Source organism: Myotis yumanensis, unplaced genomic scaffold (genome assembly GCF_028538775.1).
Source record: "Myotis yumanensis isolate MYYU_CA2020_CCGP unplaced genomic scaffold, mMyoYum1.0.hap1 SCAF_11, whole genome shotgun sequence".
In the NCBI taxonomy this organism is placed as follows: Eukaryota; Metazoa; Chordata; class Mammalia; order Chiroptera; family Vespertilionidae; genus Myotis; species Myotis yumanensis.
Window position 1 is genome coordinate 30,146,303 of NW_027223762.1, and position 23,657 is coordinate 30,169,959.

At 41.8% G+C, this 23,657-nt stretch overlaps 2 protein-coding genes across 5 annotated transcripts in view; one reads left to right on the forward strand and one right to left on the reverse strand.

Moving 5' to 3' along the window:
• Window positions 1–9,927, forward strand: part of EML6 (EMAP like 6) — a 196,689-nt gene extending 186,762 nt beyond the window's left edge. The window contains exons 36-41 of the mRNA XM_070429229.1: window positions 1,517–1,689; window positions 2,117–2,279; window positions 3,812–3,915; window positions 4,717–4,870; window positions 5,248–5,348; window positions 6,978–9,927. Coding sequence (XP_070285330.1) covers window positions 1,517–1,689; window positions 2,117–2,279; window positions 3,812–3,915; window positions 4,717–4,870; window positions 5,248–5,348; window positions 6,978–7,002 — 720 coding nt within the window. The 3' untranslated portion in view covers window positions 7,003–9,927. The remainder of the gene's footprint in view (window positions 1–1,516; window positions 1,690–2,116; window positions 2,280–3,811; window positions 3,916–4,716; window positions 4,871–5,247; window positions 5,349–6,977) is intronic.
• Window positions 8,849–23,657, reverse strand: part of RTN4 (reticulon 4) — a 55,832-nt gene continuing 41,023 nt past the window's right edge. For all 4 annotated transcript variants that reach the window (XM_070429225.1, XM_070429226.1, XM_070429227.1 and 1 more), the window contains 6 exons: window positions 22,113–22,320; window positions 18,315–18,453; window positions 10,961–11,030; window positions 10,469–10,515; window positions 10,210–10,268; window positions 8,849–9,853 (listed from right to left, as the gene is read on the reverse strand). In XM_070429225.1, the coding sequence (XP_070285326.1) occupies window positions 9,811–9,853; window positions 10,210–10,268; window positions 10,469–10,515; window positions 10,961–11,030; window positions 18,315–18,453; window positions 22,113–22,320 (566 nt within the window). In that variant the 3' untranslated portion in view covers window positions 8,849–9,810. The remainder of the gene's footprint in view (window positions 9,854–10,209; window positions 10,269–10,468; window positions 10,516–10,960; window positions 11,031–18,314; window positions 18,454–22,112; window positions 22,321–23,657) is intronic.

Below are 23,657 nucleotides of genomic sequence, written 5' to 3' on the forward strand. Positions count from 1 at the left end.
GCAAGGCTCCAGTGCCCACGTGTGGGCCTCGCAGAGTAGTGAGGAGAGGTCGGGCCAGGGAGTGGGTGGGGATGGGGCCGAATATGAGATCAGTAATTTAGTTAGCCTAATAACAAGTCCCATTCACACACACTCAGTCTTTTAGCTGTATATCTGCCTACAAATATTTATTCGTAGTAGGAATAATCTAAGTGAGAATGATTATTCTCTTGTCATGAAAGAACCCACAAAACCTAAAAATAAATAAATAATGGAGATGAGAAATCATCTTCCCTGGACAAGAAGATTAAAAATGATATAAAATGTCAAATGTTCCCAAATAGAACATTTCAATCAAAATCTCCACAAAGCTTCTCTTAGAGTTTGGAAAAAACAAAATATCATAAAATGATTTAAAAAAAATTCATCTGGAGTTAAAATCCAAAATAGCAAAGAATAGTCTAAGGTGGGGGTGGGGAGGGAGGTAATGTTACCAAGCCTTGTCTAATATTAAAACAATTAAGTTGCCGAAACCGGTTTGGCTCAGTGGATAGAGCGTCGGCCTGCGGACTGAAAGGTCCCAGGTTCGATTCCGGTCAAGGGCATGTACCTGGGTTGCGGGCACATCCCCAGTGGGAGATGTGCAGGAGGCGGCTAATCGATGTTTCTCTCTCATCAATGTTTCTAACTATCTCTCTCCCTTCCTCTCTGTAAAAAATCAATAAAATATATTTAAAAAACAAAACAAAAAACAATTAAGTCTCTAATAATTAAAATACTTGGTTTCATTACAAAGTAGCTAGTAATGAAATAAGTTTGAGTCCTGTCTTCAGTGCACAGACCAGAGAACAGACATGCAGGAGCCTAAGCGTGGCTGTTACCTCATCAGCTCACAGTGCTTACGATGCTGATGGTAACAGCATCTATTATTTACTACCTACTCTGTACCAGGTGCTTCACGCACCCTGATATTCGTGCTTACAGTAACCTTGCAAGACCAATATTAATATCACTTGTTTTTCAAAAGGGAAACTGGAGAAGTCACTAACCTGAACACACCCAGCTAGTGAGAGCCACAATTCAGGATCTGAACTAACAGGTGCTATGTCGCAAACTCACATGAACAATAGTAGTCAGCCATCTGCGGCTGGAGGGTCAAGGTCGGCCTGCTGCCTGTTGCTACAAATTAAGTCCTGCTTTCATTAATGTGGAATCTGGGGCTGCCTTTGTGTTACAACAGCAGCGTTGAATGGGTGTGAGAGACCACGTGGACCCCAAAGCCTAATATACTTTCTTCCAAACCATTTACAGAAAAAGTTTGCCAGCCCCCCTGCCCTAAAGCAGATCATCTATCAAGCTGTTCTAATCAAAACTTACTGCCCACCTAGCGACTCAGGGACAGAAGCTAGAAGCAAGCGCTTTGGAGGCCCACGTGGTAGCAGAGGCAGCTTGGCTGCTCAGGCCTGGGGGCAGGATGTTCCCCAGGGACCAGCCAGGCAGCCAAGGGCTTGGGTGCTATTACTTTGCATCAATGCAGAAGCTGCTGAATAAGGTGAACCTGGGCCACGCAGCCAGATGTGCAGCCTACAGCCCTGACGGGGAGATGGTGGCCATTGGCATGAAGAATGGAGAGTTTGTCATCTTGTTGGTGAACAGCCTGAAAGTTTGGGGGAAAAAACGAGACCGGAAATCTGCTATCCAAGATATCAGGTACATAGCAGGGGGTCGGGGCAGGAGGGGAGAAGGCAGACATTCTCCTTCCCAGGGCTCCCCTTCCAGAAGGGCTATGGCCGGGATGAAGAACTCAGTCAGAAGAAGGTCCCTCTCCACAAGCCCCCTGTGAAAGGACACCCTCTCACACATGCGTTCTCAGACGTGTCTTTACTAAGTTCCACGAGAGTGGTGACAACTTCCTGCAAAATGCCATTCTAAGAAAGGCTGCATGCACGCATTCCCTTGCCTCCTCGGGGTTTGATGCAGAGAAATAGTTGAATTTCATAGAACGTGGGAGAAGCTAAGCACCTGTGAGATATGAAGTGAGAGCTCCCTGCCATTGAGTCGGGGAAGGCGGGTCCCAGAGCAGACCTCCCGCCTGACCGGCCGCTCGGTGACCGTGCTCTGGGATGTCTTTCTCTAGGATCAGCCCAGACAGCAGATTCTTGGCCGTTGGTTCTTCTGAACACACCGTGGACTTCTATGACCTCATGCAGGGCACCAGCCTGAATCGCATTGGCTACTGCAAGGACATCCCGAGCTTTGTCATCCAAATGGACTTTTCTGCGGATGGCAGATACATTCAGGTTTGCTTCCGCTTTACTGGTGCCTGGGGCAACCGATAATAACAGTAATAACAGCAGCGGCTCATATTCACCGAGAGCTTCCTGGGTTCTGGTCTATGAGCTGATTTATTCTTCACAGGCGCTGCGTTAGGTTCTGTTACTTCTCCCCTGTCCTATTAGAGAAGTTAAGCAGGTTGAAGAAATAGGATTTAAAGTAGTAGAGTTTCTCTTCCGTAAGAAAAGCAGGAAACACAAGCCCTAATCATCTGTGACCCTCCTCTCACCACCTCGCCTTCAAAGCTTCCTAGTTTCTAGTTCTCAGGGACCCCCGCCCCCAAGCCTGTGTCACTTCTTATACGTATTCATTTACATTCCAAACCCTACTGGGTCGTGTGGCCCCTCCACACTGGGACCTGGACTCCAGATGGTGGGCCACCAGTGAGCACTCATCACGGGGTCCCGGGGGAACCGGCCAGTGGGAGGGGAGAGAGAGGGGCCCCGCCCTTAAAACTTACAGTGGAAGACGGAACCATCTTCCCAGCACTCTGAACAAAGGCAGTGCGTTTGAGAGGTGACCTGGAGTTGGGTATTCATTGTGACAGGAGAGAGGACACGTTCATTGTCAAATAGTTAATAACCCAGGCACCGTGGTCAGCTTTCGATGGACAGAATGGTCCTGGTCCCTGCTGTCCTGGAGCTTGCCTTGTCATAGAGAGGACAAGCACAGGATGGACTCACATTCACAGAATGGAATGAGTGACTGTGTGCTGAGCAGGAGCAGGGCAGGGTGCCATGGGAGCATTTAACGGGGGCTGGATTTAGATCCACTTCCTTTCTGCGAAAGTGGTATTTAGGCTGAGATCTGGAGGAGGAGTCGGAGTCAGCCAGCAAAGCGGGCCGGGAACACTGTTCCATCTGTGGGAAGGCCCCGATGAGGCAGATCTCCGCTCACGGGAACGGCAGGAAAATCGGGGGAGGCTGGGCTGGAAGCACCTGCAGGGGGAGAGGGCCGGGTGCAGGCAGCAGCCACTTTCTGGAAATTGACCCGTTTCCCCTGGAAGGCCCCGGAGAAGCAGGGGTTGGTCCTAGGTGCTTCAGCAGTCACCCACAGCCCCTGCTGTCCACGAGAACACGGGTCTTACTTCCGGGCAAAGGACCTCGGTTCTGTGAATGGGTGTTCCCAAACTTAAGTGAGCGTCAGAGGGACCCGGAGGCTTTGTTGAAAACAGACCCAGGCCCACCCCAGAGTGTTTGATTCGGCAGGACTGGGGTGCGGCTCAAGCCTGGGCATTTCTATCCAGTTTCCAGGTGATCCTGCTGCTGCTGGGCAGGAGCCACTGCCTCAGGTCTTTGGAAAATAGTGGGAAATGGATGGAAAAGTGCCCTGCTCACGTGAACTTCGCCGTGGGCTGACCACACTGAACTTGGGTTTCGTGACAAGTCCTGGGCTTGCAGAGGCGGGGCTACTGTTCTGGGAAGCAGCTCACCAAACGGGGAGGAGTCCTTTGGACTCGAAAAGAGGTCGATGGTCATGGTTTCCTCCCACGCTGCAGGTGTCCACAGGAGCCTACAAGCGCCAGGTGCACGAGGTCCCCCTGGGGAAGCAGGTAACGGAAGCCATGGTCATCGAGAAGATCACCTGGGCCTCCTGGACAAGGTGACTGGAGGAAAAGGTCACAAGGGAGTCTCTCGCCCAGGCTCAGCCTCCGTCTGTGTGTGGCTGGGATCTGAAGAAGCTCAGAGACAGAGCTACCCTTTCTTTGGGGAGTGGGGACAGGAGGCTCTTGGTACCTGTTTGGGCCACTGGATTTGATCCGACCTGGGCCTTGACATGCAAAGTCCCTCTTTTTGTGTAATCCATCTTACAAATCCCCAGTCCCATCCAGCAAGAAAAGGGAAACCATCTCTCTTTTTGAAATCCTCACCCAGGACATGCTTTTATTGGTTTTAAGGAGGGAGGGAAAGAGGAAAGGAGAGAAAAACATCAACGTGAGAGTGAAACTTCAATTGCCTCTCGCATGTGCCCTGACTGGGAATCAAACCCACGACCTTTCAGTGTACGTTCCAACCAACTGGGCCACACGGTCCCGGGCCCATTTCCCAGCTCTTGACTAGGAGGAAATGGGAAGCTGGAACTGCCCGTTAGCTTGATAAGAAACAAGGCCAATTTAAGGAAAAGGAGCCACCATCCTGAGCTTGAAGGAATCCCCCTCTCGAACACACACATACTCAGGACCATAGAGAAGAGGGAGAGAATCAAAGAGGAGGTAACTTCTCTTTTTGGGGTGAAAAGGACCCAGGCAGCACAGTACGAGCTGGGGTGAAGATGCCAGAGGAGCCACACGGACCCCCCGAATTCTGTAAACTACCCCTCCGCCCCTTGTCCCTAAGGATGTCTGAGTGCACGAAGCCTTCTCACCAACCTCCTTCTTTCTAACTTCTCTTCCTTTTTGAACAGCATTCTGGGAGACGAAGTCATTGGCATCTGGCCGAGGAATGCAGACAAGGCTGACGTTAACTGCGCGTGTGTGACCCATGCTGGCCTGAACATTGTCACAGGAGATGACTTTGGGCTGGTGAAGCTCTTTGATTTCCCATGCACAGAGAAATTTGTGAGTCTGCCATAGAGTAACCTGCCCGCACTGCCTCCATGCTCTGTGCACTGTGCCGGAGATAGGAGATAGCGGCCACATCGACATGGCCATCTGGAATCTAGAACAAGGGGCATCTTGTTCCAGCCCTGCGGAAGTTGGGGAACCCCTAACCTGAAGCTGGGAGAAGGGAGGGTGGGGGCGGGCAAAATTGGCCGTGAGGCAAGAACAAGACAGGAAAACTTGTGAGAGGCTGGCTAACAGGTGTCCCACCAAATGGGACTCTCCGGAGTGAAGGAAGGTTCTGGGAAGAGGGGACTTAAGTCTGTCAAGGGAAGTGGCTGTGGTTCCTGGGAGGAGGAGGATTGCTCAGTGTCTCTGCTCACTTTTGCTCACAGGCCAAACATAAGCGCTACTTTGGTCACTCAGCTCACGTGACGAACATCCGTTTCTCCCACGACGACAAGTATGTGGTCAGCACTGGAGGAGACGACTGCAGGTAGGTACCTGCCTGATTCATCCGGCTGATAGCCCAGCCTGCTCTGCACTCTCTCCCCTGCTGCACCTCAGGCTTCCTGGGAGTCAGGCCCTCCCAGGGGCATGGGGAGGGGCTGAGGGGGTAGGAAATGGGACATTCAGCGAGTCCTCATGAAGACAGGATTTTCCAAGTATAAGGTATTTAGTGTCTGGTCACTCCCAACCTAAATCTTAATGGGACTATGTGAGCATGGTGAGAAGCCTAGGGCACGTGATCGCTCCTCTGAGCACTGCTGGATGGAGGGACAGGTGGGTGAGAGGCCAATTTTAGTAGGACCTCTTGGGTAGTCCATAGTGTCATTACCTATAACCAGGTTAGGTTGACCTTGATCCGTAGGTCTTTTAACTCTAAGCTCCAATTGATCACCAGAATTCTTAAGATCGATGATTAGCCACAACCAAAAGAGGTTTAAAAACAGTAATATTGAGCCTCAGCCACCCTGAGAAACAAGCAGGGCAAGTGTTACTCAATGTTGCACAAGAGATCAGATGAGAGGCGCACCCTTTGGGCCTGGTGCTAGTTAGCAGCAGAACCTCCACCAGCTGTTTGGACCTTGAGCCAGGGCTGCTTTTGGCCTTCACGGATGCTCTGTGTAGAATGGGCACACTGTTCTGTGAGCTGTGACTGGGCTTCCAGGCTTTTCGGAAGCATCTTCTGTCCCTCCACCCAGGCCAGCGCCTGTCTGGCGTCGGGGGGACCAGGGCGAGCTCATCTAAGTCACTCCTCTTCTCACTGTTGAAGGGCTTTACTGTAACACTGGGCAAAACTCTTTAGCGGGTGAACAGTGGGGGGTGAAGAAGAAATGCATGCATTCCAGATATTTTGTAAGTGGTCCGAGTGAGGTTGTGGACAAGGCACCATAGAGAATTTCAACTCACTTCCTACCGAAAAGCGTTGTTTAGAAAACGGCCCCAAAGAAAGCTTTCTGAGGACCTGCCTGGGAGCACCCACCTCCCGTCTGCTGTGCCAACTGCTCCTGGCACTTAGAGCCCTTGAGATAGTACTGACAGCAGCTCCGGTGGAGGGTAAACACCCATTCAAAGCAGCACCAAGCAGCAACGGCCAAACCGTAAACAAGCCAGCAAATAGGAGACAGAAGAGAATCGGTCACCCAGGGCAGGAGATGCAGAGAGATGTGAGTGACATTCGATTGCTATGAAAGGCTTAGCAGTAACCTTTAAGATGCAAGGCCCTGAGGCCATTGTAGCCAGGGGGGCATCTGTGATCCCTGGCTCGGTGCTTGAACACTAGAAGGGCTCTCCTACTCAAGTGGAGCTGATAAGGCCTTTCAAGAGTAACGAGAGATAGTGTGAAGTCAAATTGCCAAAAGTCCTCATGTTCAGCACAGTCTGGCTGCTGAAAGAGCCAGAAAAAAAAAAAAACACAAAAAAAACCTTTAATAATAATAATTTTTTTTAAAAAGCGATCTTTAATTGGTGGCAAGATCCCAGGTTCACGGTTTTTGTTCCCGAAACTGACATGCTCTGCATCACCTGCGCTGGACTCGGGAGCCCCTGGCAAGATGGTTTTTCTCACTTGATAAAGTATGATGTCCACCAGGCACAATGGCTGTTTGCTCTGCCTTTTCAGTATATTTGTGTGGCGATGTCTGTAAAGGCCAGAAACCTCTCCCTTTATTGCTGCTGCTGCTCCCACCCAGCACCTGCAGAGGCAGCGACGAGGCGCCTCCTCGCCACCAGCGGCTGGGCACCGCCTCCAGCGCTGCAGGCGCACAAGCTCCGCCAGAGAAGTGGTAAGACTGCACTCGGGGGTCTCCAAAACCGAGATGCCAAGAAGGAAGGTCAGTTCTAACATGTTAAAGACTGCTTACCTCTGTTCCTGAGACTAAAAACTCTATGTACTAACAACACTGACAAAACATCCTGACAATGTAGCCCACTGACAAAATTGAAAGCCTCAGTTACCCTAACCAATATGTAGCTTTTAATTTGCATCAAAACTTTTGCAAAAGATGTTTTATTATGTTTCTATATTCTTTAAAAATTGTTCATTTTTTACAAATAAGTTAAGACAGCTTAAGGTAGATGGACCGAAGTCCTAGAACTATCGATAGCCTCAGTTCTCCACATTTAGCTTTCAAAACCAAATGAGCCATGTATAAACAAGTTGAGAAACTTAATTTTTTAACGTTTCGTTTGCAGAGTTTTCTATCCATTAAGTGCCTTTGAAAGTTTCCAGTTGTGTGGGCTGCTGTCTCACCTCCCACAAATGATCTCCTTTCTACATCAGGTGCTAACACTTCCAAACTGAGGAGGGCTACTTAGGAGTTTCCTGGTCTGTCGCCCATGTCCCGTGTTTGTGTCCAGGCTTCCCAAAGGAAGGGCATCAGTTCCCCGCTGGGGAAATAGTGGCTGTAGGAAGGTGAGCAACAGAGAAATAAATCCAGGCGGGAGGGAGTAGGATGAGTGTTCATTATGTTTAGTGCCAAATCCAAAATAGAAGCAAAAAAAAAAGCTCACCCAATTCCAGGAGGATGAGCTCATTTATCTTGTTAAATGTAAAATGGGAACAAATGAGGTGATCTGAGGCTGACTGGACACCACTGATTTGCTTCTGAATTTATATATAATCTGCAGAACAAATCCCTAAACTCAAACAATATTTGATAAAACAATCTAGCTTAGCGTTCCTCAGAGTGGGTTGGCTAACAGAATGTGACTTGGACAATCTTACCCAGAAGACAGCTCCAAACCACCTCAATTATACTTGACGCTCAGCCAAGCACTGACAGGAGGGACTGATGGCGCACACTGGAGGCAGGCACTGGTGACTCTGAGCACATATAGACCAGTGAGTCCTTGCGGTCAGTGAACTAAATTTTGGATCTTAAGTTACTGGCTAGTTGCAGTTGTCAGTCTAGAGAAAAGGTGAAATGAAGCAGTTTCAATGAACTAGATTAGCATTTACCACAGAAGTGCTTCAGCATTCTAAATGGATTAGGTCATTCATTCAGCTATTTTTATATGCCAATTTATTAATGCCTTACATTAATCCACTGATAGGTTGATGGGCCCAGTTAGAGTCCCTCTGCAGTCCTAATTGTTTTCTGTAACCATGTGACTGGTGATGCTGAGTGATAACCATGTCTGCCTATATTGTACCACTGACCTTTCATATGATTGAATCTTGCATAGAAATATTGGTATGTACAACTATATTTACAGAGCAATAGTGTCTGTGTATCAAGAAAACTTCTAGTAAACATTTATATGGTATGATTTTATGTATGTTCATAAATCCTGCACTGTATTCTCTGTTAAAATAATTGGTGCATGAATTTATTTTCAGTTATCAAAGTATAAAAAGAATTTAGACATTTTGGTGTGTGTCAGATTTGATTAAGTAAACACAGCTGCATGATAAGCTGAAACAAAGTCTATTCCCCCTTTGTGTGTACTTTTCACCTGCTATAGTTTCATGAAACCAAAATACCAAACATATTTTAAGTCTATAAGCTTTATTGATACTTCGCTTTTACAGTTCACAAGGCATTCCACGATTTAGTTCAGTACAGCTTAAACCACAACTGTATAAATCTTCATAATTTCTTGCATAACAATGTTTGATATTTGCAAACAACATTTTTGGAAGCATTAGATTCAGTCCATAGATTCAGAGTTTGTGACAAAATTAACTACGGTAAGTCTGTGCGATGAAGTTTATATGGTGAGTTCTATGTGCATGGATGGCATCCTTTCATGTTGAAAACAGATGGTAGTGCGCCTAGAAATATATTTTCTTCTGCTTATGTATTTGAAACTACACATGTATAACCAATGACTCTGAAATATCAAGCACTGTGGGGAAGCTGGAAGGTAAAGGTCTAAGCTTTGTGAAACACTATATATATAGATATATATATAATCTATATTTACTTATATTGGCAATTAATATAACAGTAAAATTCACAATACACCTAGAACATACCAGAAAGGCAAGCTTTTCCACTCCTGCATTAGTGGTATGATCTCGTCTAAACATTTTGTTTCAGAAAATCTGCATCAATCTACACAGACCATACACACACAGTGCACAAACTGTGAAAAGGGTTTGTTTTTTTTTTTCAGCTTCATGTTCTCTGCAATTCCTCAAATACAGCAAGACTACCTGCAACAAAGTATAATATACAGCTTTCTCAGATCTTTTTCATTCACCAGTGCCTCGGATAGGAAAAACAAGTATGACCACGGTTTAAATCCATACATAGCAGCTCACAATACTTAAGATGATGAACACGCGGCAGCCAAGAAGGTGATTTTTCCTCAGACACTGCATTGCTAAAAATAAAGATCTGTGACACTGCAATGTCAAGGCGCCATTCTTCCCTGACCCTCCCCCATGGAATCAAATGTATATCCCCTTTAAAGATAAACTCCTACTGTGATTCATTTCAGGCTTTTTTTCATTCAGCTTTACGTTTCAATCCAGGGATTTTTGCTTGGATTCTACAAATGAAAAGGGGGGAGAAAGGTCAATGTAAAAATTTTTTAAGTATTTTGTTTTCTGCTTCTTAAAAGGCTTTCCTTCAAGAATGACTTGTTATGGTAGTTAAGCTTAAACAAGAAATGAAATCCTAAGGCTGTCAAGCTACGATTTTTACTGCCATGGCCTCATGAATTACTTTTAAACAAAGCCCTAAGTAAAATTATTAATGTAGAAATAAATTACCCAACAGTTAGAAAAAAATCTTTTGGCAAATGTGTCACACTGTAGTTCTGATGGAGATTTGCTACTGCACTGTTCTCAAAGTCCAGTACACCTTATCCTTGGTAAAAAAAAAAAAAAAATTTTAAATACTTACTTAGCCATAGCATCTTTGACATTCTTATTTGCAAGTGCTAGATAATGATCTATCTGCGCCTGAAGAGAAGGATAAGGGAGATATCAGAACATTACCATTGCTGAAGAATCTGATTAACTATTACTATGACCCAACAAATTAAAGGCATAAGCAACCACCTTATTGCTCACTTGTATAAGACTTTGGAAACTGGCACTGATACATTTGTAAGTTCCACATAATAAAGTGAGCTCTGTATTCTGAAATTCAGTCAAATTACCTGATGCCGCTCATAAATAACAGGAACGCTGAAGAGTGAAATCAGAGCTGAAAAGGAAATACACAACCTTTAAAATAGACTGGTATGATTTAGGGGACAAACACTGAAAAGCCATCAAACCGGCAACACTCCTAAGCAGGCCAGGCTCTCCTGGGTGCCCCTGCGGGGAGTGGTGGGGGGCCACGCCAGGGCAATGAATTAACCAAGGAGGCTGCAAGAACCACTCCTGGCTCCAAATCATGCCACATAGACTTTATAAAATACAGGTAAGGCCACCTTGCTCTGCTTTGTCACTGTGAGCTGAGCAGTCTTCAGGAATTAAAGTAGCATGTCAATAAATACTATTGGCAATTTATTTAAAGAGGTCACAACCTCAAACATACCTCCTCTATTTTTCCTACAATATAAGAATATTCTCCATAAAATCTCTAATCTCCTTATACACACTTTTTCCCCCTGCAATTTTTCATTCCAATGCTTTTGTAGACTTACCCAAAATCAGTAGTGTCAGACCATTGAACAAGGCTCCAACATAGGTAAATACCCACATCAACACTGCAAACTATAAGAAAATAACGTTAGCCTATTAAAAACTAAATTAAGCTTCAAATAAAAGCATCCCACCTAAATGCCAAACTAGTAGAGGCATAGTCCTTGGAGCCTTGGTATAGTAACATGGATATTTTAGAACCCTAATTAAAACAATAGATTTGATTCATTTTCTCTGGACTACACTACCAAGCAGTTGATTCTGTTTTCTCTGAAATCAGAAAACATGCCAAAGCTATGCCATAGTAACTCCAGTTCTAAGACAGAATTTATCTTTTAAACGGGAAGACTGAAAAAGTACTGTGAAAATTCACTATTAAAATTGATTTAAGTACTAACAAATTAAGTGCTTTAAGATCTTCATGATCTGAGTAATTCAGACATTGACAGGTCAGACATCTGAGTAAGTAACAAAAGGGCAGGGAGGACTTATCAAACAGATTAAGTTCCAGGTACCAAAAATATCACCTCTAGCATTTTATTAAGGATCAGAGGCCCTGTTTGCCCAGGGATGCATGTTTTAACAGCCATAGTTAACCCAGCTCTCTGTCACATATTCTTTGAATATTATCCTTTAAAAATGTAAAAAACATTCTTGGTTCCCAGGCTGTACAAAACAGGCCATGGCCCAGATAGTTTGCTCACCCTTTTGGTCTTTCTACATGTAACAAAATCTGACTGAGTGCCTACTATGAGCTGGGTACTGAGCAGTAATTATGGTGATCAAGCTGTAGTAAGCTTCTTTACCACAGGCTAAACCAGTGATGGCGAACCTTTTGAGCTCGGCGTGTCAGCATTTTGAAAAACCCTAACTTAACTCTGGTGCTGTGTCACATATAGAAATTTTTTGATTTGCAACCAGAGTAAAACAAAGACTTATATTTTTGATATTTATCTTATATATTTAAATGCCATTTAACAAAGAAAAATCAACCAAAAAAATGAGTTCACGTGTCACCTCTGACACGCGTGTCATAGGTTCGCCATCACTGGGCTAGGAGGACACTCTGGATTCCCCCACCATCAGTTCTACAAATAGCAACACTGATTACCCCTACAGCTGAATTTAATTGTTCAAGCAAACAAACACCTGTCAACTGAAAATCAAAAATTAAATGCTGCCCTGGTCTTAGCAACTCCTATGGAACCACTGGTAAAGGTCTGAAGCATGACTAGTTAGTTAGCAAGCCTCCCCCAACCCCCCAGTTTTACAAACTCCTATTGCAGAAGCTAAATATAATTTCTGCACTTGAGCAAGTTTACTATAGAGGAACAGAGCTATTTTCCTCCATTACCACTTACAAGTCTAAAGGAAAAAGAGTCCACCTGCCACATTTGAGAAGAAATTGCTTTGGCAATAAAGGCACCCTATACGACAGAATTCAGATACTAACACACACACGCTAATTTGGTCACTGGCAAGGTGTCCCACTCCAAGCCCACAAGGAGAGAAGCCTGAGACTTCACACCTACGCTACCTAAGGGACTCAAGGGTCACTGCACTTGCCTCTTGGAGGACACGCCCTAAAGCCAGGCTTCTCCAAAGGGAGGCTTCAAGTTTCTCCAGGGGAGGACTGAGGCAAACAAATGCATGCATTCTCCCTCTCCAGGAGGTACCCGCAGCCCAGCTCCACTGACGGTTGCCATGCAATTATTGCAGACCAATGTAACCAAATTTCCCCATTTTAAGAGAAAAAACAAATTCACATCTTTAAATGCTATCACAGAATTTTTAAATGTTGCAGCTAAGTTTGAAGAAAATGTGACACTTCAGACGCCTAAAACAAAAATACTGGGGTAAGGGCAGAGAAAGGAGTGATGGTAAGAACTAGCATCCAGCAAATACACAATTACTGTAACTGTTATATAACAAAACAGCAACTACCATTGTTTTAACTTACATTAGGTTAGTTAATCTCATCAAAAGTTATGTGCTATTGTTATCCCTACAGTGGAGGAAACCAAGATGCAAGTTGCCAGACCAGGATCGCAGTGATCTCAGGTTTACCTGACTCCAGAATCTATCTGCTCTGCTATACCATGAAACCACCTAGAGCAGTGGTCGGCAAACTGCGGCTCGCGAGCCACATGCGGCTCTTTGGCCCCTTGAGTGTGGCTCTTCCACAAAATACCGACTTCTGCGCATGGGCCACGAAGTTTCAATCGCACTGTACATGCGCGCCCGCACGTGGTATTTTGTGGAAGAGCCACACTCAAGGGGCCAAAGAGCCGCATGTGGCTCGCGAGCCACAGTTTGCCGACCACTGACCTAGAGTGACCATTATACATGGGAATTCATCATGAGTACGCACGCTTTACAAAGAGGCAGAAAAAGGTCAATAAACACGTGCAAATACTTTGCAACATTACAGCCAATGCAAATAAACCATGGAGTCAAAGTTCAATTCTCTGGGCAGCAATGAAACTGGAGGAAAGAGGGACAAAGTCCAGTGCAGCTCTAACAAATACTTGATGAAAGAGGACAAGGGCCATGTCTTGTTTGTCTTTTGTCCAGGGGAATGAGGTTTGACTGTGTATCACATACCTCATTAAAAAGCTCTACAGATTTTTATTAGATGACGTCTCAATAGGGGTGGAGGGTGCATTTTTAAAGAAAACGAAGGGAGGGTACTTAATAGAATTTCAGAAACGACTTTGGCGATTCTGACATTTTAAAACTTTTTCTGCATTTTTAAATACTTTGGCCTTTTTTGACATCTTCAGCCTCATTCATCAGTATCACTTTGACTGTCTCCACATTTCCTGCAGCCCATTTCCCTTCTAATATTTCTGTGAGCCAAAGAAACCAGAAAGGAAACTGTCAAAATGTGTATGTTAATAATTTCTTAAGAGCCCGGGGGCTAGATTTTAATGTTCTTTTGGGTCAGCTATTTCTGGAGTTCAGGCTTTTTTCCCCCCTCACTTTTAGATTTAAGATTGTATTCTGGAACATTATGGTTTGGCTGATGTTCAGGCAACTATAGCTAGAAATGTTCTTGCAATTTTAGCATGTATTTTCACTGAAAATCACAGGACTGCTGTCGCACAGAATCTGGTCTTTACCACCCAAAGCCATGTGACAGAAAAATAAGAACCTTGGCCTAAAACATCTGGTCTTAGTATCTAATAAATAAAAATATTTTCTTGGGACTTGAGGTTTCAAAAGTCAAAAACCTTCTAATTAAACTCAAAGCCTTACTCAAGAAGCCCCAAAGCTGAGCCCAGCAGGGATGTCATATGCTTTTCTTCTATAGCAGGGGTTGGGTTGGGAGTGGGGAGAAACTATAACCCAGGGTTTACCACTTAATGCCACAACTTTAAAAAAAAAAAAATCTTTACTGATTTCAGAGAGGAAGGGAGAGAGAAAGAGAGATAGAAACATCAATGATGAGAAAGAATCATTGATTGGCTGCCTCCTGCACATCCTCTACTGGGGATCAAGCCCGCAACCCAGGCATGTACCCTTGACTGGAACTGAACCTGGGACCCTTCAATCCACAGGGTGATGCTCTATCCACTGAGCAAAACCAGCTAGAACAATGCCATAACTCTTAAAAACAGTAATTCTCCAGGCAGTACCCACAGAAAAATTAAATCACAATTTCATGGGTTGGAACCCCTCACCCTCCATTTCCAGGTAAAAATTTTAGCGCCTAGATGTTTCCAATGTGCAGCAAAGATTGAGAGAGGACCGTTTTAAAACAAGAACCATTATCAACAATCCCTTATACAAAAGGTCAATCACAGAAATGGAAGTAAACCTCATCTAGGTGGTTTAAATTTGTTCAAGTACCTTATATTAGTTTTCCAGTGCTAATGGGTGTTAAACAAGGCTGACAAATACTAGGTTAAATAAAGCTATCCAGCCTCTGACTCCTCAGGTACTAATAAACTAACATACATTAGACTCCCCAAGAAAAGGATACATACACAGCTTTCACAACCTAATCTTACTAGAGAACAATCCTCCTTTACTTCCCCTTTCGTTCATCTCCTTCCCTCACCTTATATCTGGCATCCAACTGAACAAACCCACTTTACGAAATACAACTTTTAAAACAAAGCCAGTGGACTGGTCAAAACATTGGGCTATGATGAAATTTTATACTAATGTTTGAAATAAGTTCTACTAAATGGAATTACAACTATTTTGTCAATGATTTTCCAATAATAATTGCCTAGAATTAATCCTTTGAGAAATGGATTGTTGCTCCATCTATGGACACTTGAAATATTTTCTAAGAATTAGAATCTTATAGTTAATTGCAATGGAGAACAAATGGGATGATCATACAGAATTTAAAAGGAGAGATGTGCAGAACACATTTTCATTTGTCCAAGTCATCCACCCGGAGGCCTAGACCAGGCGCAATGATAACCACTGTCTCACATCAGGTCTATTTCAGAAGCTCTAATGAACCCTGAAGTTTGGTCATTTCTTCCATCACATTTGAAAGATAGGTTCCTCCCTCACACTGCCCCAAGAAGGTAATAAGCAAGAAGAAGGAAAAGTTTTGTGTGCTAACAATAGTGGCTCTATAATTTTCAATTTCTGAGAAAGAAGGTTTCAAATAGAAGTAGTGGTAATTGTGACCCAGAATCTAGAAATGTAGATTATATGAATTTAAAGGGCACCAAACCTTTAAGAAGACAATGAATTAGAGGAAACTCTTAAATTTTTGTTTAGAAGCTATTACTTTAAATGAGCCACAGAGATTGATGCAATGTCTATTTTTCTAAATTTAAAAAAATTACAAATGAAGACTAATTGCCACTGTATTTTCTTGAAATTAGGGTGGTTTCCATTTTCCCAGCTATGAATCATATAAAATCAAAGTAATTCCAATAAAAAGCAGGTTCCTAAAAATTAAAGAATCTGAGTGTTCCACAAATTCATCTGGTAACTGGAGAGATGGGGGTTATTTATTAGTAAACTTTCCACAGATTTAAAATCTGAATACAAGGAAATAAATCAAGGCAAATCCATCTTTCCTTTACATTGAAAAGGTAAAAACAATGAGAATTTAAAAAACCATTTTTTTTTTTTTGCTTGCTTTTGGGAGAGAAAATATGACTCCTACCATCTTCTGTGGCTAAAAGACAAATAGTAATAAAGCTTAAAAAATCACTTTCTTTTAAATAAAATGCTCTCTATATAAAGTGAGTGACAATTGCTCAAGGAATTCTCTCTAGAAAGACAATAATGTTAAGTCATTTTTATGAAGAGTCCAAGAGCACTGGTTTTTTTTATCAGCTTTTTTCAATAAGAGACATTTTGAGCAAGTATCCTGTGTTCTCTAGTCGCCTTATTCAGTGGAAGCAAACAGATGGAATTGTACTCCTCACACATAACGACATTAAGAAAACGTTAATCTCTGCCTGTGTAGGAATGTAATGTGGTGGTACACCCCACGCAGCAGGAACCACAAGGTTGATGAAGGCAGACCCTTCATGTATATTATCAGAGTATGAACTCAGCACCTTTGCATCTGGAGAAAAAGACAGATCCCCTGCCTTATTCTTTTGCCTCAATAGGTTTTGAGACTTAAATATGAAGATCAACAGCATGGTGATTACAAGCGGGAAAGTGGGTTGGGGGAGAAAGAATAGGGTATAAGTGGGGGATAAACAGTGAGGGAAGGACAGCTGACTTGGGGTGGTGAACACACAATTCAATATAGAGAGAGAATTACAGAAATGTATACCTGAAACCTATACAATTTTATTAACCAATGTCACCCCAATAAAATTCAATGCAAAATTTTTTAAAAAGCAAAGTTCATTCTATGTGCTAATAAATTGAAACAACTATTACTTATTTGGAGGCCTGAAAGAATCGCCATCTGGGGAAGTCACCAAGCAGCTTTCCTTGAGCTCTGGACTTGCCAAATACTGCTACTCAGGAAAGTCATTCATATAAATTTCTTCTTTTACTTTTTCTTTTCAAAAGTACTGCTAACCCTTAAGGAGAAAAAGTAGTAAACTATAATTTCAATGGAAGTCTTTTTTCCCCAGTATTAAGAAACAAAGAGCCTGGCTGGTGTGGCTCAGTGGTTGAGCACCAACCCAAGAACGAAGAGGTCACGGTTCGATTCCTAGTCAGGGCACACGCCTGGGTTGTGGGCTCGGCCCCCAGTGCGGGGAGAGCAGGAGGTAGCAGATCAATGATTCTCTCTCCTCATTGATGTTTCTATCTCTCCCCCTCTCCCTTCCTCTCTGAAATCAATAAAAAAAAACCCGCGATCTTTTTAATTTACAGACTGACATCAAAGCACTACTACAAATAAGCACTAAATGTAAGCACTCTATACAAAAGAAGTAAGAAAAGGAAAGTAAATTATTACTATCAATCTTAATAGTAACAAAGTGGGGCTCTAAGTCTTATACTGAGAGAGGCATACAGCTGAAAATAAAGTCTATCCATTGGCTTATTAAGGCTAAGATGTTTGTTAAAAGCAATTTGGGCATTTAAACCTATTCTGACCAGCCCAGAAATAGCTTCACTGGGCCTAAAGGCCCAAGCATCCTATTGCTGCGATATCCTTGACTTGCATGATAAATTGCAAACCAGTGCATTAATTACTCTTGGGAAAGAAAAATGATGATAGTTACTACCACAGTGCATTTCTACACAGGCTTACTAGTAGATTGGAAACAAGCAGTAACACAAAACACAATGGCAAGTTCTACATAAAGAAGTGCAAATGTCCCCAAGGCCCCAGTGCTAGGGCTCATGTTACGTGACTGTTTAGTGGTTTGAGTCAGTCTGAACCTTGGGAGAGTTCACTTGCAAGGTGAGACTGTAACAGCTGCTATGTAGCAAGATCCCAACTCTAAAGAAAATCTTTACAATTACCAGCTGAAGATTAGTTGAGGTGTTTCAGAATATTAAAGCTCTTGCAGAATAAACATGCCAAGAAAGAGTCCAAGATAGGAAATAGCTTACGTGTGCATATGAATCACACACAAGATAAGAAATTAAGTGCTAGACTCTAAAACAAAATCAAAACAGATTAAGGCACATCTGGCATTAAATCTCCTTACTGTCAAAATTCCCTTTAATTCTTGTGGATTCTAAAACTATGAATTTATAACTTATTTTTCTTTAAAAAGGCAAAGTACTTTTCCTTCATCTCAAATAGCTGATTGGATTCTGAATTTTGATACCCAAGTTTACTATAACATGATTTCATTATGTCTTTATCATTTACCTTAATATAGAAAAATAGAATGACACTCCTAACTCTTTTGATATTAAATTCTGGATATGTCAAAAATGAAAAGCAAATAAACTTACCTTCAGAGAATCAACTAAATCATCAACTAAGAAGAGGCGTCTGAGTTCCTTTATCGTGCAGTTCACATGTCCAAGAGCAGAATTACTGTATTTCTGAACCAACTCCTCGGATATGGCGACATCAGATTCCAAATATGCTCTGGGGAACAAAACACACCATAACTGTCACTGGGGTGATTCTCCCTGGATGTCTGCATCCAGCAATTACATATCTGTAAAAGAAGACATTAATAAAATATCTCACTATAAAACGCCTGTTTCCAAATTAAGCACAATGTAGAATTTCACCAAGCAAGGGGTATTTCATTGATATACGGTGTCAGCTGACGAGCATAGAAAAAAGGATATGTTTTGAAGCCAGACTGATCTAACCTTGAATCGTAAGGTCTGCCACTTACTTGGCAGTGTCACTTCAGAAAGTGATTTAGTCTTCCCTTTAAACCTGTTCCCTCATTTATAAAATGGGATCCAAAGAGTAAAGTGCTTAGCACAATCACACAAAGTAGTACTCAATAAATGGTAGTCATTTTCATGGATTTGGTTTTTTCTTCAAGTTGACATTGTGTGTTTCATCAAGTTTTCCTAACAAAAATCCCATTCATTTCCACATATTGCACTCTCTCAGCCTAATCTTTAGGCAAAATTGCCCCTTATATCAATCCCCAGACTGTGAAAGGCTGTTAAAAGTATAGTGGCAATCCCAGTAAAACATAATAGTTACTGTCCTTTTAGATGCCCTAATCTATACTGAGATAGCTGGACTTATTAACTTTAAGAAGACAACTCTAATGGGGAAGGGGAAGTCAAATCTACAATGCAAGGAATTGCTTCATTAGTTACTATTTCAAAGAAGCTATTTTATCTTGGCAAAGTAGAACCAATCAGAAGTGCCAGGCATTCTTTGAATCTACTGGAAGTAGTCCCTTATTCAGTCCACTTCCCCATGTCAGTGGACACTAGTTATTTATACTAAAAATAACATTCCTCTTTGATAGCTCCTTTTCTCTGTAATTTACCTCTGCAATATGCCCCAAATATGTTTCCTCGTTTCTATATTCACTATGCCATCATGCAAGTTTAATTGCTCATTATTTACAAACTGGAATATTCTATCAGTCAGTTGGCCCCATCTGGAATGATACCACCAGGTGACAGAAGCATTGTAGATTGGGAAAACTATGATCAACAAAGGCATTACTAGGATATGTCAAAGTGTGACTGGAGAAGTTGGAAAAACCGTCCTATAGGTTTAAACTGGCATGTTGGCTGAATTTACTTCATAATGACTATTATCTATAATAATAAAAGAGTAATATGCTAATTAAACTGGATGTCCTTCCTTCCGGACAAAGCCACAGTGGGCGGGGGCTGAGGTCAAGGTCCTTGCATGAGTTTCGTGCATGGGGCCTCTAGTGACTTACAATGATTTAGCCTCTGAGCTAAGAATAAAGGGTTTCTAATTTCCTTAGACAGAAATTAGTAGTTTTCCCCCCAAAAGTCTTCTTTAAAATCCACAGATGTATAAAATTTATACTGTAGATAATTTAGAAACTTTGGCTTAATGATGTTTTTATATATTCCAATATAACTAATTAAAATCATATTCCTTAATGATCTGTGAAATAATACGGCTCTGCCACGTTGAAGCAGCAATTTCAAGTTCCTGCACGCCAACTTTTGCTTGTACATATAAGGCCAGACACACAAGAGCCATTCAGTAAATGTTGGATTTTTCCCCAAAACTTATGTAACATCACCATTTGATCAATATGAAGAGAAAGCTGGAGAGAAACAAATCACCAGTCTTTACAATAAACCAAATAATTTAGTAGGTCTCTTCCTGTAAACTGAAAACCAGCCTCCCTCTAACGTCAATTGGATAATGTCCTAGGTCCGTGGTCGGCAAACCGTGGCTCGCGAGCCACATGCGGCTCTTTGGCCCCTTGAGTGTGGCTCTTCCACAAAATACCACGTGCAGGCGCACAGGTACAGTGAGACTGAAACTTCGTGGCCCATGCACAGAAGTCGGTATTTTGTGGAAGAGCTGGTATTTTGTGGAAGAGCCACACTCAAGGGGCCAAAGAGCTGCATGTGGCTCTCGAGCCGCAGTTTGCCAAGCTGCAGTTTGCCGACCACTGTCCTAGGTGGTTACAGACTCATTCGTGCCCAAATAGATACTTGTCTTGCCAACATAGTTTTTAAATGTTTACAACCTATTTGAAAAAATTGTCCATATACAAAACAATTAGAGAACATTTTAAAGCCATACTCAGTGCAATAGGAGTTAATTCTCAGATCACTGAGAGGCAGGTAAGCTAGGTAGCAAGGTCTTGAAACCAAACACAGAACCAAATAAAACACATGACAGATTAGGGCATCTGGGGAACTAAAAAGGCAGCATGAAAATGGATACAAAACCCTAGAAGGGATAAATGAGAGACAAAACAGCGATATCTGGATTTCATCCTATAATGAACAGAAAGCCCCTGTCCCTAAAAATGTGATAAAAATGCTATTTGAGAAAAATTAATCTGACAACATCTGTAAGTGTTAGAGTAACCTGTGGGAATCAGAAGCCAGTTTGGTAACAAGTGAAGTCCAGCAAGGGGTAGGCAATTTTTTTTCCGTGAAGGGCCAGAGAGTAAGTATTTTAGGCATTAAATTCCATATGGTCTCTGTCACAACTACTTAATTCTGTTATTACAGCGTGAAAGCAGCTAAATGACTGAGTATGGCTGCATTTCAATAAAATTTTATTTACAAAAGCTGGCAGCCAATGGCCCATGGCTATAGGCTGTAGTGTATGTATATTTATGAACACCTGGTCTAAACTGGGGTGGGGAGGGGCAACAACAAAATTTAGCTATTTTGTTTACTATGAAATGGAAACAAAGGTAACTTCAAAACTGGATAATAGTGGTGCTACTGATAGAAACTGACAACTCTGTTTAAAAACATGATGAGTTAGTGGTCTTCAGGGGCTGGGTAAGTAGTGACTGCTAATGGGTATGAAGTGTCTTTTCAGTGGGATAAAAATGTATGGAATGAGATGGTGATTCTTGTACAATTCTGTGAATGTACTTTAAAAACCACTGAATTTTATGTGAATTATACCCCAATTTTTAAAAGGCAGTGGAAAAACATGCTAAGCATGAAGTGAGGCAGAAGACCCAAGGTAAGGTTTGTACCATTTAGCAATGAGATACATAATGCTAGCGTGTGTTACTTCTAACAGTAAGGGAAGCAGATGATGGTTTAGAGACAAGGAGATGCTGAAATAAAGGAGCTCTCCAAAGGACAATACAAAAGTAATGGCTTAAGGAATGAGAAGAAACTAGATAGAAAAGGAATGGTAGAAAAAGACACAGGCATGACAAGAAAACATACCAGAAAAATATAAACATACTATTGGAAAGAAAGGTATTTTTAACATCAGATAGCATAAAATGTAAGCAATAAAGAAAATATAACTCTCACCAATCCTTACCATGTTAAAAAGATATAGCTTCCATTAAAGTAAAATTAGACAACCAACAACTACTTCTAATAAATATTACTACTAAGTAGGAGAGTTAGGCTAATGACATAGAAACCCAGTTTTTTATACCATGAGCCTATGAAATGACCTTTAGAAAATCTCAAAAGCAGGTGCTTTGGGTACAGCTTTCAGCAAACATTTGCAATTATCTTTAAGCAGTAAAAAAATGCATGCCTGTAACCCTACAGATACGTGAATGAAGTCTCAATACAATTGTTTACAGTGTTGCCAAAGTTTGCCTTGCTTTCCAGACATCTCACCTGAATGGGTGGCCTTCATCTGATTTCTGGATAGCTTGGATCACACCCTTGTATATCCTAAAGCTGATAGTCACAGAGAGCAGGGCCAAGGCAATGTAAGCTGTTACGCTCACAATGCTGAATACTGTCAATGAAAGTAGCAGGAATAAGCTGGCACCAAACACCACTCCAGTCTTCTTAATGTCTCTCCAGTACAGGAGGTCGACAACTACAAATTAAAAGAGAAGAAATCGAAATTAGAACATCATTTTAACCATTTAGATTTGGCATATTTATATTTGCTCCACCCCTCCTCTTCACCCCCTTCCCCCTCCAAAAAATGGTCTCTAGGGAAAGTCAAAACCTAAAATGTTAAAGATTCACTTCATACACTATGTTGTATATTAAAATAATACCTGCATCTATTTCTATTTACTATAAAATGTTTCTAATGCAAATCTATGTCCTACATTCTAAATCATTCTGGCTATAAAAGTTTATCAAATCTCCCAAGCCCAGCATAGCACACTTCTAATCCAAAACAACTTTTCTTAAAAATTCATCTTGAGGTTTTCATCTTCATTCAATGCATGATATATATTCAAATAATAAAAGAAAGTCTTAGCATACACTCACAAAAATGAGATACTTCAGTGACACAAAAATATATTTATCTACAGAAAACGACTAATTCAAAAAAATGTTGAGAAATTGAAAGCTACTAAAAACTACACATGAGTTTTACAGCTCTGCTTTTAAGAGATTGCTCCTTAAGAGACTTAACAAAATTGTAATGTAATCTGGCTATCATTAAAACAAAAATGTCCTATGAAGCAAAAGAAAAAGAAACCTTAAGATTACCTGAAAAGCTACTTCCCTCTAGGAGTAGATATGTATATAATGCCACAAAAATTTAGGTGTCAAAGAAAAAAAAGAACTAAACATGTCCCACTGTTATATAACGTTTATTAATAGTAAGGAGTCAAAGCCTAACTTAGCAATTTTGCTCTTGGCCTATGGCCACAGGGCCACTATGGAGATCAAACACCCATAGGCCTATGGTCTCAAGACGGGGTTATGTACAACCCAGGGAGAACTCTGCAGTGTGCCAAGAGCTCTTGAATTCACATGCAAAACACAATTCATCTCTCTCTGCATTGTAAACAGTTGGGGAGGGGGAAGAACACTCTTATAGTAACCTTCAATATCACCACTATTGGTGACTAGTTAAATGCAATATCATCACTATTCCTTATCATCATTAAAATCTACTCAGTAAAACCTGATTATGAGATTAAATGACTTTAGACTTGAGAGGTATACACAATATATATTAAAGTCTAACCAAATTGCCCAATATAAGAGTTTTTGTCCCAACAGTTTCATTGACTAGATAAGAATTATTTATAGTTAGTCAGAATATACTGCCAGCTAGCTTAATAAATATTTAGATCTATACAATAGTTAAAATTCTAACAGTTCATAATTCTGGTGCTTTGGTGTGAATCAAGTCAATTTCCCTAACATTGCTGATACAGGAATAATCATGTATATAGTCCAGCATTA